Below are 13,091 nucleotides of genomic sequence, written 5' to 3'. Positions count from 1 at the left end.
GAAAGGCAACAGCTGGGTGGTGATGGTGCACGCCTTTAATCCCAGCACTCAGGAGGCAGAGGCAGAAGGATCTCAGAGTTTGAGGCCAACCTAATTTGCAGAGCAAGTTCCAGGACAGCCAGAGCTACAAAGAGAAACCCTGCCTTGAAAAACCAAAAGAAAAACAAAAGAAAGAAAAGGAAAGAAGGAAGGGAAGGAGGGAGGGAGGGAAGGAGGGAGGGAGGAAGGGAGGGAGGGAAGGAAAGAAGGAAGGAAGGAAGGAAGGAAAGAAGGAAGGAAGGAAGGAAGGAAAATGGCCTCCTTTTTCTTCCTGGATCAGGGTCTCCTTTACCTTGGGAAAACAATAAATGTCCCTTTCAATAGCCAACTGGCCTAACTTAGAGGAACCTCCCACGGCCCAAGCCCTACAGAGAGGTCACGCATGAAGAGCCCTAAAGGCCGGTATCCCAAGCCCTAAAGGCCTGTATCCCAAGGGAGCACTGTCATCTTCCACCAGCTTCCACTCCCCATCAGCTTCCCACACATCCCTTGGTGCCAGGAAACTGACTGTACCCCTAATAAGAATCTGGCTGAGGTCCCTGTAGTCCCTCGTCCATTGCTCCCAGGCATTCTTTCCGATTCTGTTTGCTCTCGGGACTTTGTCCTCAAACTGGATGTGGTGGCACAGGCTTTTATTTCAAGCACTAGGGAGCCAAATCTACATAAAGGAACTCCAGACTAGCCAAGGTTACATAGAGACCTTGTATCGAAAAACAAAACAAAACACACACACACACACACACACACACACACACACACACACACACCTCATGTCCAGGCAGCCCTCTCCTCCTACCCTAGTGTTCTGCATTCTTCCAGTCCCTAGGCTTGGAGGGTCTTAAGGAGCAGGTCTGTCCCCAGCCATGCCCAATACAGTATTCCTCAGCCACATCCCTATCTCAGAGCCAGCTGTAGACACCCAATGCCAACCTACCATTTTACTTTCTCTAGCATGGACGGGGCACCTCCACCCAGTCGCTCTCTATCTCCACTGCCACCTCAGCAGCTTTTCAGAGAACGAAGGAGTCATGGCATAAGTTGGGGTGCTGTGAGGTCCAGCTCAGAGTCCACCTGCCCCACCTAGAAACTGGTGGGGGGGGGGCGCTGGAGCTTGGCTCAGGGATGCAGCAAATCATGGACCCTGCTCTCAGGAAGCTGAGTTCGATGGGAGAAAAGACATTTAAGATACTCCTTGTTGCCTGTGAACACACATTCAGATCCTGGAGCCTCTTCTATATTTCAGGGACCCCCAAAATTCCAGACAAGTTAAAGGTACAAAATAAATAGGTGTATGTAGTTTTATTTTCGCTTTTATTTTCTTCCTGTGTGTGTGTGTGTGTACGCATGTGCACATGTGTATGTGTGTGTGTGCACATGCAAGCGTGTGTCGCTGTGTGTATGTACACATGTGTGCAGGTGCACAGGTGCCAGAAGAGGACACTGGGTTTTGCTGGAGCTGGAGCTACAGGATAATACTGTGAGCCTCCAGACGTGGATGCTGCAAACCAAACTTGGCTCCTCTAGAAAAGTAGTAAGGGCTCTTGACAATGAGTCATGCCTCCAGCCCATGGCTTTGTTTTTTAATAAAAGAAAGCCATTCAAACCACAGTATAAAATCCAAAGGTCACAGAATGAAGCTGGCAAACTTGTAAGATAGTTCTGGCCAGGAACTGTGCTGCGCATAGCTTCAATTGAGGTCGATCATTTGGGCACAGGAGTTTGAGACCAACCTGGGAAGCATAGCAAGACTCCTTTCAAGTAATAATCACCATTATTATTATTATTATTATTATTATTATTATTATTATTATTATTTGGGGTTTTTTGAGACAGGGTTTCTTGTGTCGCCCCAGCCATCCTGGAACTCACTCTGTAGACCAGCTGGTCTCGAACTCACAGAGATCCTCCTGCTTCTGCCTCCCAGCCCTGGGATTAAAGGTGTGCGCCACCACTCCAGGCTCAATAATAATTATTTTATTATTAAATAGTCAAACTAATTTGCCCAAAATTTCTATCAACAGACTCAAATAAAGATAGACAGACAGATAGCTGAGAGGCAGAGGTAGGTGGATCTCTGAGTTTGAGGCAGCTTGGTCTACAGAGTTCCAGAACAGCCAGGGCTACACAGAAACCCTGTTTCCAAAATCCAAAAAAGAAAAAAAGACATTGATGATGTCAGATTCAGCAACTGGAATACAGAGGAGTCAAAAACGTTGTCTCATGGTCTGAGTGATCACAAGGCAACCTTGAAATTGAAGCTATATGTGTAGAATTTGTACATTTTTCTATAGAAAGGCTATAATTCAATAAAACCTTCAAATGCTTACAGAATAACCAGAGAACATTAAATTTACATAATGTTTAAAGATATAAACATTTAAAGAACACTCACAAATGAAAAAGAAGTTTTAAAAAATGGAGCGTTAGCTCAGTCAGTAAAATGGTTGTCACGCAGGCATGAGGAACTGAGTTAGAATCCTAGCAACCACGTTAAAAGCCAGGTGTGGGGGCTGGGGAGATGGCTCTGTCATTAAGAGCTCTTGCTATTCTTCCAGAGGTCCTGGGTTCAATTCCCAACACCTACATGGAGGCTTACAGCCATCTGTAACTCTAGTTCCTGGGAATCCGATAGCTCCTGGAGAGCTGACTCTTCTCTTGCCTCCACAGGCACACACATGGTGCACAGACGTGTACAGGAAAATACTTGTACACATAAAGAAAAAAGCCAGGTGGAGAAGCAAACATTTATAATCCAGATCTGGAGAAGCAGAGAGAGACAGACCCATAGGATTCCCTGGGCTGCCAGCCTCTCCTCCTTATTCCATTCCAGTGAGAGACCCTGTCTCCAGACAGCAACAATAAAGGACATCGATCAGGAAAGAGGTTGTTCTCTGAGCTCCACATACATGCACACATGTGTGTACTCACACACACCTTAACACATGCACACACAGACAGACAAAGGAACAACTCATGTCAAAATTAACAATAACTTTTAAACAGGTAACTCAAAAAAAAAGAAAGAAGGAAGGAAGGAAGGAAGGAAGGCCAATGACCGTGAGATGGTTTAGCAGTAAAGGTATTTGCCACCAAGCCTGACAACCCAAATTCAATCCCCATAGCCTTCAAAGTGGACGCAGCAGAGAACACCAGAAAGTTGTCCCCTGACTTCCACAAGCACACTGTAGCATATGTATGCTAGCTATCTGTTTCCCCACCTCTCCTTCCCCACCCACCACAACACCCCCCCAAATATGCAAAACATAATTTAGAAATGTGAATAAACGCTAACTCCGTGAAACAGATGCGGGTCTTTATTAATAATCAAATAATACAGAGTATTTCAGAGTAGAATTTTCTTTTTTCAGGGGGGTTGTTTCAAGACAGGGTTTCTCTGTGTAGCCCTGGCTGTCCTGGAACTCAGAGATCCGCCTGCCTCTGCCTCCCGGGTCCTGGGCTTAAGGGCATGAGCCACCACTGGCCAAGCACAAATTAGAATTTTCTCACCAAGACTGTAAAAAGTTCTGTGTCACATCTGAAGGATTCCTCTCAACTGGAGGACAATCTAGAAATACAACATTTTTAATTTTTGTGTGTGTGTGTGTGTGTTTACACACATGTGAGTGTGCACATGTGTTCCAGGAGAGCTTGTGGAAGCCAGAGACCAGCTTTCAGAATTTGTTCTCCCACCATGGGCTCTGGGGATGGAACTCGGTTATCAAGCCCACACAGCAGGTGTTTTTTAACTACTGAGCCAGCTCACTGGCCCTAGAAATACAACCTTTTTTTATTTTATTTTTTAAGAATTTTTTAGGTCAGGCGGTGGTGGTACATGCCTTTAATCCCAGCACTCGGGCGGCAGAGGCAGGAGGATCTCTGAAAGTTCAAGGCCAGCCTAGTCTACAGAGTGAGTTCTCTGGATGCACAGAGAAACCCTGTCTTGAAAAACCATAAAAAATATTTATTTTTACTACATTTTTATTTATGTGCATTCATATGTATATTTATATTTGTGTGTGTGTGTGTGTGTGTGTGTGTGTGTGTACCACATGAGTGCAGGTGCCTGCGGAAACCAGAAGAGGATATAGGACTCCCTGGAGCTGAATAATAGAAATAAGGCAACGAGAGTGAGTTCTGGGACTAGAACTCAGGTCTTATGGGAGAGGAATAAGCGCTCTTAACTGCCACGTTCTCTCTCCAGCCCCAATAAGCTTTTTAAAATAAGTCCAATGTCCATCTGAAAGGATCAAGTAAATAAACAGTGATGCTTCCAAGTAATGGAGTATTTTGTAATCATTTAAAAACATGAGACAAGCCGGGCGGTGGTGGCGCACGCCTTTAATCCCAGCACTCGGGAGGCAGAGGCAGGCGGATCTCTATGAGTTCGAGACCAGCCTGGTCTACAGAGTGAGTTCCAGGACAGGCTCCAAAAGCTACTGAGAAACCCTGTCTTGAAACAAAACAAAACAAAAAACAGGAGACAGTTAGTAGCATTCAATGGGGAAAGAATCTCCATGATAGACTATGCTGGGACAAGAGGATGTTCAGACGCAAATGTGGACATCTACTTCACGTCAAGCACAAAATGAACTCAAAACAGACCAAAGATCTCAACATAAGAGCTAAGAATAGGGGCTAGAGATACAGATTGGCCGTGAAAAACACCGGCTCCTCTTTCGGATGATGCGGGTTCAGTTCCTAGTACCTACAAGGCATCTGTAACTCCAGCCCTGGGGCATCTGACGCCCTCTTTTGTCCTCTATAGGCACTGCACACACACGGTATACATGCAAGCAGGCGCTCTACCCAGAAATTTAATGCAACTTTTTTAATGAGCTAAATATACATATTTACCTAGAAGTGTAGCTCAGTGGTGATCATTCAGCTTTCATGTATGAAGCCCTGGGTTCAATCCCAGCACCACAAGGAAAGAAGAAGGAAAAAAACACAAGCACACATCTTTGTAGTTTTGGTTTAAGCAATGGTTTCTTTTTTAAAAAAATGATTTATTTGATATGACATGTGAACAAAATAAATAAATCAGCATATAATAATGAAAACTTAATATCCTTTGTAAGCTGGGGAGATGACTCAGCAGGTAGAGCAATTACCACCACGGCTGGAGACCTGGGTCCAATCCCTGATACCCAGGCGGAAGAAAAGAAGTGGATGCCACAAACTGTCCTTTAACCTTCATATGCTCACCATGTGCTCACCCCACCCAATAATGAGGCTACTGTCAATTTTTTAAATTAAAAGTATTTTTTAAAAAAACTTAAGTATTTCAAAATATACTTCAAGACACTAGAAAGGCAGCTAGCATACTGAAGGTCCTAGGATCCATTCCCCACTCCACAAAAGGAAAAAAATAAAGAAGAAAATTTATAGATGGAGAAGAGAGAGAAGGGGGGAATTAAAGGGAGTGAAGAAATTAGAAACTTAACACAGCAATATTGGGAAAGTAGAATACTTCAGCTACGATGGAAAACCATCTGGCAGGTCCTCAAATGGTTAAATATAGAATTACCTCATGACCTAGCAACTCCAATCCTAGTCATCTACCCAAGAGAAAGGTACAAGTCCACACATACACATGGGTGCACATGCTAACAGTACCATTAGTCATAATAATTCAAACATTTATCAGCTGATAAATACACAAACGAACATTGCTATAGCCATAAAATGAAACTTTCTCCCATGGTGGCATATGTCTGCAAACTCAACACCCACGAGGCGAAAGAAAGAGTATTGCAAATTCAAGACCAATCTGGGCTATGCTCCTGTCACAAAAAAGAGGGTCAGAATAAAAGTGAGGTGGATAAAATACTGGTATGTGTAGAAGAAGGCAGGCTCAAATTGCTGGAGTCCATTTAGATGAAATATTCCATCCAGAGTTCATAAGGGTTGAAAGCAGATCAGTGACAACAAAAATGTCCTGGAATTGACTGTGATGGATGTATGACTCCATCAATATTCTTAAAAAGATCATTAAATTGTACACTTTTTTGGTTTTTTTAAAAACAGTGCTTCTCTGTGTAGCCTTGGAACTCGTTCTGTAGACAAGGCTGGCCTCGAACTCACAGAGATCTGCCTGCCTCTGCCTCCCAAGTTGCTGGGATTAAAAGCAAGCGCCGTCACCACTTTAATTGTACACTTTAAACAAGTGAATCGTGCTATGGCGTGTGAAGTACATCCGAGCAATAATAAGCAAGAGGTCAATAGAATGGGGGCTGGAAAGAAACAGCCAGTGGCTCCAGAGGTCATCAGCTCCAGAGGTCATCGTAGTCTGAAAGTGAGGGAGTGGCTCCCCCCCCACACACACCTTTTACTACTTTCTTTAAGGTAGTTCCATTCTGTCCGACTAGTTTTTAAGCATGCTTTGCTTTCCACAGTAAAGAGACTGTAAGTCCTCTCTGAAGAGCCCCAGACGACTGCCAGCTGAGCTCCACTGCAGAGGATCCCTGCTCAGTCACCATTCATGTAAACACCCTGCAAAGGCTAGCTGGGCCGGGGGGTGCTGGTGCCAGGGACACAAATAACAGAGCTCAGAGTCCAGTGTGGAAAAGGACAGGAACGCGGGAGCGGGTACGACCCATAACGGTACCAGGTAGGCCGCAGACTTCGAAGGAGTTTGAGCCGCCCAGACAGGTCTTGCTGTGGACAGACTGACAGCTCCCAGCCCTCTTCTAGTCCACCGTTTCCCCAGCCCATGTGTGAGTCTCCTGTGTAGACGCTTCTTGCCGATTCCCAACCCCCAGACCTCACCCACTCATCAATAGTACTCACTCCTGCCTTGTTTCTTATACCCTTTGCCCAGATGACCTGGCAGTCTGGTCAGCACTCCCAAGCCCCACCCTGCCAACCATGCCTCCTATTGCTATATGGCTCCCGTGATTGATAGGATAGCCTTGAAGGTGGCCTTGATTCATGCTTTGGGGGAGTCAGGTGTTTTCCTTTTTACCAAACATCCCATCTCCATACACCTAAATAATCTCATCCCCCTTAAAAACCTTTCCCACCTTCCTCATGGCCACAAGCTCCCATAGCACAGCAGTGTAGCATAGCTCTATGTGGGAACCAGGGGTCAGGATGCCTCTCATAGGTGGACCAGATGGCAGTAAGTTCAGCAGTCCACCACACCATAACAAGGGTGCTTCCCTCCTGGTTGGGCACCCAGAGCTCTCCAGCCACAAGCCCCAGCATGTTTCAGCTCTGCAGGACTCTCCAAGGATAGAAGGCAGGGTCGATCAGGGAGACAGAGGAGGCTCAAGTAGACCGGAAGTTTGGAAAGTTCTTAGGAAAAGCATTGCCCTGTGGGGAAGGCTGGGAATTTCCAAAGAAGAGCAGCCAGAAATGACTCCAGGGAAGAGGTCTGGGAGGTTGTAAATAGGAGTGAAGGTCAGTAGGATGAGTCAAAAGTAGACGCTAGCATCTCTTTAAAAGGCTAGAACCTTTCCTCAGCTCAGATGTGTGAGGTGGAACTTCCGAGGGCAGGTAAGTTTCCCCCGCCTCTCGTAGAAAAGGTCAGCGGTGAGCTGGACTTAGAAGAGAGGCATAATCACCTTCAAGGCCCTTGCTGACTAATATTAGGTACCAGGTCTTCTGCCTAGCTTGCCAGGGACATGTCCTTGCAATCCAGGAACCTCAGTAGCCCAATGGGGCAGGTCCCAACGAGATCACTAGGGTCAGACCTCAAAAAGAAGCAGGATAGCTGGGCGGTGGTGGTACATGCCTTTAATCTCAGCACTCAGAAGGCAGAGGCAGGAGGATCTCTGTGAGTTCGAGGCCAGCCTGGTCTACAAAAGCTAGTTCCAGGACATGCTCCAAAGCTACAGAGAAACCCTGTCTTGGAGAGAGAGAGAGAAAGAGAGAGAGAGAGAGAGAGAGAGAGATCCAGCCCTCAACTATCCCCCGTATGAGTCAGAGTCAAGGAGATTCTGGTGTCTTGGCGAGCCTCAGAAACATTCTTGATCCTCAGTCACCGCTCCAGGAGCCCCCAGCACCTGCTATCCTGCTTAGCGACTCAGCTACTTTGAGGCTGGTGAGACACACATGCATAGGCAGCTGCACTGTCACGTGACAATTCCACCCTAGGCAGCATGCCTGTGCCCACTGTCTTCTCACCAGCCAAGGCCAGGCCAGAAGACAGACGAGGGGCCAGTACCGCCCAGTGAGCCCAATAGGAACTCTGCCGCCAGTGGAACTAAGCTAGGGAAGGCCACAGTGCTCAGTCCCAGGAACCTGGGGGGACCAGTCAGTACACTCCTGGATGAGCAGGAAACCCCCACCTCAGGAAGAAGAGGTCAGGACAGCTTTAGTGGGATGCTTACACAGGCTTTGGCAACCGACCCTATTGCCCAGCAACCCAACCAGACAAAGGTTTGAGAGGGCACTCACTACTCTACATAATCAATACTCGTTTACACAGTACTGCCCTCGGGGTTGCCAGGAAGGTCGTGGCCCGGGGTAGATTGCTATTTCCTTGCCCTGCATCTGGTTGAACATCAGGCCGGTACTCCCAATGATTCTCTGGGGGTCCAGTGGTCAGGCTCAAGAGCCTCCTGTGTCCAAGGAACCTCACCACCTGAACCACATGTGCAAACTGGCCAACCACAGAACTAGCAGATACCCACACAACACACCCACTGTGCCCACAGCACTGTGAAACCTACCCTGCCTGGGTGAGGTGTGGGCTGGAGTGGCACCACAGGTTCCAGGCAAAGCAGAGGCAGGACTTCTCTCCCTGAGCTGCCCTTGGGGGCAGAGCCAGAAAAACCAGCCATGTGGAGCTGGAAACTGCTTTGCTAGGCTCTGCCTGGGGCCTCCATATGAACCTTTCCAGGGGCACATACCCAGACCGCTAAGTCTTGGAGAGCTGGGAGGTACAGAGGGACCCAGAACTTAAAGACCCCAGCTCAGAGCCAGACATGTGGGCCTTGAGTGGCTGACAGTCTCGGAGCAGGTCCGAGGCTCCAGGAGGACATGGAGCAGGTAAGGACTGCCAAACCACAGACTGAGCTGGTAGGACACTGTAAAGTCCCTCTAGACAAGAAGAAGGGGCTATTTCCAGGGGACAAAGTCAGGGTGCAATGGAGTTCCCTGCCAAGGGAGGGTGTGGCTCAGTCCTGGCCAGTTTGGGGTGGTGAGGAGAGGCAGCAGCTATGCCATTCACTGCCAGGCAACAGCAGCCACCCCCACCCCACAAAGGCAGTTGCCTCAGAGTGGAGGCAGGGGATGTCTTAGCCTTGACCCACGTGTCTGTTGGCCAAAGACACCGGACACTGGTTTAGACTGCCGGACCCTGACAAGCCCGGCTTCATAGACACACACACACGCACACCCGCCCCCACCAGGGCCCACCCCACCCACCCGTGCCTCGAGATGTCCTATTAAGGTCATAGACGCGGGGGTTCAGTGGAGCGCATCCATCCCTTCCCTGGGCCCCAAAGGCTACAGGAGGCGAACGAGGCTGTTGAAACTTGCGGCGACTGATTGGACTCTGTTGGGACAACAGTTGGGGACAGCAGCTGGGGACACGGTCGGCTGTCAGGCTGGCTAACCTGACCTAAAAGGGGCCCGCGCGCTCGGAGGGAGGAACAGTGGCCAGAGGCTCCATACCTTTGTACTTTTCCCGCACCTCCTCGTAGGCCTGGATGAAGTCCTGTTCGTCGGGTGGTGGGCCAGATGTCAGCAGATCGGCCATGCCGGCGGGAGCAGAACGCAACGGGCCGCTGCGCAAGGCCAGCCCTGGCAGCCGCTCTGCCCCCGCCGCCTCCGCGCGCACGGCTTAAAGAGGCCTCCCCCGCCCCGCCCCGCACCCAGGATGCCCCACGGGAGGGGCGGGGCCGGCCAGCCGGGGACCTGACCGGTAGCTGTACCCGCTGCCCGGCACCCCTTCGCGGGAATCCGAGCCTTGATCTCACACAGATCCAGTTGCAAACATTTCCTGCCTACTCAGGAACCAGATGCGGCGGACTGACAGGACTCACCCAGAAGTCAGCCCTAGGTGGCCATTTCCCTAGGTCAGCCGCGACTTCTCCAACTCCTTAGCCCCTGACAACTTCACCTAGCCACCTGGGTGAGGCCCTTCCTGCCTGGCTCCCTCCTTTAGCGGTCACAACTCTCCTCCGTCGTAACAGTGGAGATAGAGTTGGCATCTCCGAAATTTAAGAAGCCCTTAGGACACAGGAAACGGTCTCACATATGAGAAACAGAGTACACAATTTACAAAAGAAAATACCTTAGTAGTTAAAAAAAAAGTTCCCTTCTATCCATCCCTCTGACACAGACCTGTCCCCCAGCATTGACACACCCTCCTTTTCCAACGGACACTGCACTGTTCCTAGAAACCTTAAACACTGCACACACCACGAACAGAAGTTCTGCTTCTAGAAATCAATCCTTAGAAAATTATCAGAGAAGTGAAAGACGGTAACAGGTGGGACTGGCTACAGCATGAAGGACATGAACACAGAAACCAGCCAATCAGCAAAAGGGGCTACTAGGGTCCCCCATCTCTACCTATATGCCTGTCTTTAAGGGTCTGAGGTGGAGAAGGGTATTCATTCATGGGAAAATAACCCCTTTTATAAACTCCTTATGGCAGTGTGTGTGTATGTGTGTGTGCGTGCGTGCGTGTATGTGTGTGTGCGTGCGTGTGTGTGTGTGTGTGTGTGTGTGTGCGCGCGCGCGCGTGTGGATCACGAATAGTCCTCGAGGCAGGGTGGGGAGCATGTCCATTATCTGTTTCTCCCCATCTCCACAAGCTGCTGTTATGTTTCCACCAACCATGTTCCTGGATGTTGCACCACCTCAGCACTCAGCACCTGACCCTTCCCACCTCCTGCAAGGTCCCTTTCTGCATTTCAAAGGGCTCATCGTCCCCTAGGGGGCCCTGCTGGTGGAATGGGGTCAGTACTCCCTTTCCCAGGACATCCCACCCAATGGCCTCCAGCCTTAGGTGACCCATTTCCCAAAGGAACAGGCTGACTTCCAGCTAACTACCCTCCAACTGCCCGCTGCTTCCCATAGTGCCTTTCACCAAGGCCTTTGCCATCCTCAGTCTGGCCAGCTCTGGAAATGCACAGCTGGACCCCAGCTCTTAGTTCTAGGACTCTCGCAGATCCAACCTCTTCTGCTTTTAGGCGGCAATATGTTCCCAACCCTAAGATGGCAGTCAAGACTAGGAGAAGCAGTTTGACCGTAAGAGCCCAAGAAATTATTCCCACTGGAAATGGGCATCCTGACGCTTTTCCATGAGATCACAGATGAGCAGCTGCAGCAGGAAGCCAGACCTCAAGACCTCCAACGTTTTGCAGCTACCCACGTAGAGCCAGCAGGTGGAGCTATGCTGCCTGTCCGTGCCAGGACAGGATAAGCCTGCCCTCATAGCTGACTGTCCCCGGCCTCTCACCCAGGCCAACATCTATCTACACACAGCACATATAACACGCTCAACACCTGTGCTAATGAGGGCGAACGGACCAGACCCTTCCCCATTACCTGCGATGCGGATGACTGCCCGCTCTGCAGGATCCAAGACGCTCCCGTTGCCCACAGAACCACCTCCACTTCGCCGACTTCGCTGTGTTTTCCCAAGGTTCCAGGGCAGTGTGTCCCCGGGGCTGGGTGAGCCACTGCTTCCATTGGAACTACCATCAGGCACTGCCACCGGCCGTACCTCGGAGTCCTCCCCTGACATGGCCTCCTGGAGGAAGAGTCAGAGGGATTTACAATCTCACCTGCGGGGGAAGTTGATACAGTACTCCTTAACCTAAACATTGACACCAAACTCCTCCTAGGCCCTATCTTGCTCATACACTGACCCTCTGGTGCTCAGCCCAGAATTGACAAGCTCTCCCCAATTATCATCTATCCTCACCTCCTCCAGCTCGCACACTGGCCATCATTCCTGTCTCTTAGCTACCCAAACGCTGATTATTCTCCTCCCCATTCCCAACACAGGACACTGACTCCACCCTCCACCTGTCAAACCGGAGGGGAAGAGGGCAGTACCATCAAGTACACATTGATAGGACCCTGTCACTGTGACAGCTAGAGCTACCCCTGTGTTTCAATCTTGGATTCCCTCTCCTCTGATCCTCCTATAGACTGGCAATGAGGCCATCAACAAACACTGCCTGTGTCCCTAATGTCCCACTCTTCAGAAAAGGACCCCCCACCCCAGTCCGCGGTCACTACCTTCTACCTCCAGCCTCAGCCTTTAGGATTCCCCATTACTCAACCCCACCTCCAGTCCGCACAGTCCCACCTCTATCGATGTGATCTCTGCAGCAAGGGCCTATAAATAGCTGGAGCCGCAGCGGCGTGGGTTGCGGGAACTCGGATGCGGCAAGGCCCGGTGGAGCCCAGCAGCCGCTCTAGCAACCCACCACCAGCTTACTGTAGGAACAGCCAAAGCGCACGCATACCCACGCGTGCACACTCCCCAGCTCCTTGCCCCAAGAGCACTGGCGTGCGAAGAGGTGAATGGGGCTCTGTCTCAGCGGGGGTGGCGTAGCGTGGGGGCACAATGTGGGCTCTGTGCCTCCGCCCTCGGGCCAAGGGCTGGGAAAGAGTCAACCGTCCTCGAGCTAGTGCCTCTCCCAACCCCGTTCCACCGCGGGGCTCCTTGGTGGGTTGCCTCTGCTCCAGCCCCCAGCTGAGCCTGCCTTCACCGCTGCCTTTTCTACCCACACTCAAGCACCTCCCGTCCAGTTCCGCAATTTCCTGATCCCAGGGAGGTGTTGTTCTCTGCATAGAGCGAGAGGGGCTGCGAGGCAGCACCTAGTTCCGGATGGTCTGAGACCATTCCACTCCCCCCACCCGCTCCCCAAACTCCCGGACATCTCGAGCCTCTCCATACCCTCCCAGTTCTACGCTTCTGGTGGTTCCGCTTGCCTCCTCTCAGCCGCTGCAGCCAGACTCTTGGGGCCAGGAGAACCGCGGAGGCAGCGCAGGCGGGGCGTACCCAGAGCCCCGCCCCGGTCCCACCGAGAGCTGCGCTGCCTGGGCACCTCCGAGAGCTAGCAAACGTTTTGCGCGTGACC

The 13,091-nt window shown here is 50.3% G+C and overlaps 1 protein-coding gene across 7 annotated transcripts in view; it reads right to left on the bottom strand.

The window, feature by feature from the left end:
- The window catches only part of Plec (plectin), a 61,170-nt gene extending 48,151 nt beyond the window's left edge, over positions 1–13,019 (bottom strand). For 4 of the 7 annotated variants that reach the window (XM_041672681.1, XM_041672683.1, XM_041672682.1 and 1 more), the window contains exons 1-2: positions 12,908–13,019; positions 11,545–11,749 (exon numbers count right to left, since the gene is read on the bottom strand). In XM_041672681.1, coding sequence (XP_041528615.1) covers positions 11,545–11,743 — 199 coding nt within the window. In that variant the 5' untranslated portion in view covers positions 11,744–11,749; positions 12,908–13,019. Of the gene's footprint in view, positions 1–9,660; positions 9,787–11,544; positions 11,750–12,907 lie in introns of those variants that run through there. The other 3 variants (XM_041672689.1, XM_041672691.1, XM_041672694.1) reach the window with 1 other exon arrangement.
- Between the last annotated feature and the right edge of the window lie 72 nt (positions 13,020–13,091).

The sequence above is a fragment of the Microtus oregoni genome, unplaced genomic scaffold, assembly GCF_018167655.1.
Source record: "Microtus oregoni isolate MIOR12 unplaced genomic scaffold, Mior012 000022F_ref0000154, whole genome shotgun sequence".
NCBI classification, from domain to species: Eukaryota; Metazoa; Chordata; class Mammalia; order Rodentia; family Cricetidae; genus Microtus; species Microtus oregoni.
This window is presented reverse-complemented; position numbering and strand designations above follow the sequence as displayed.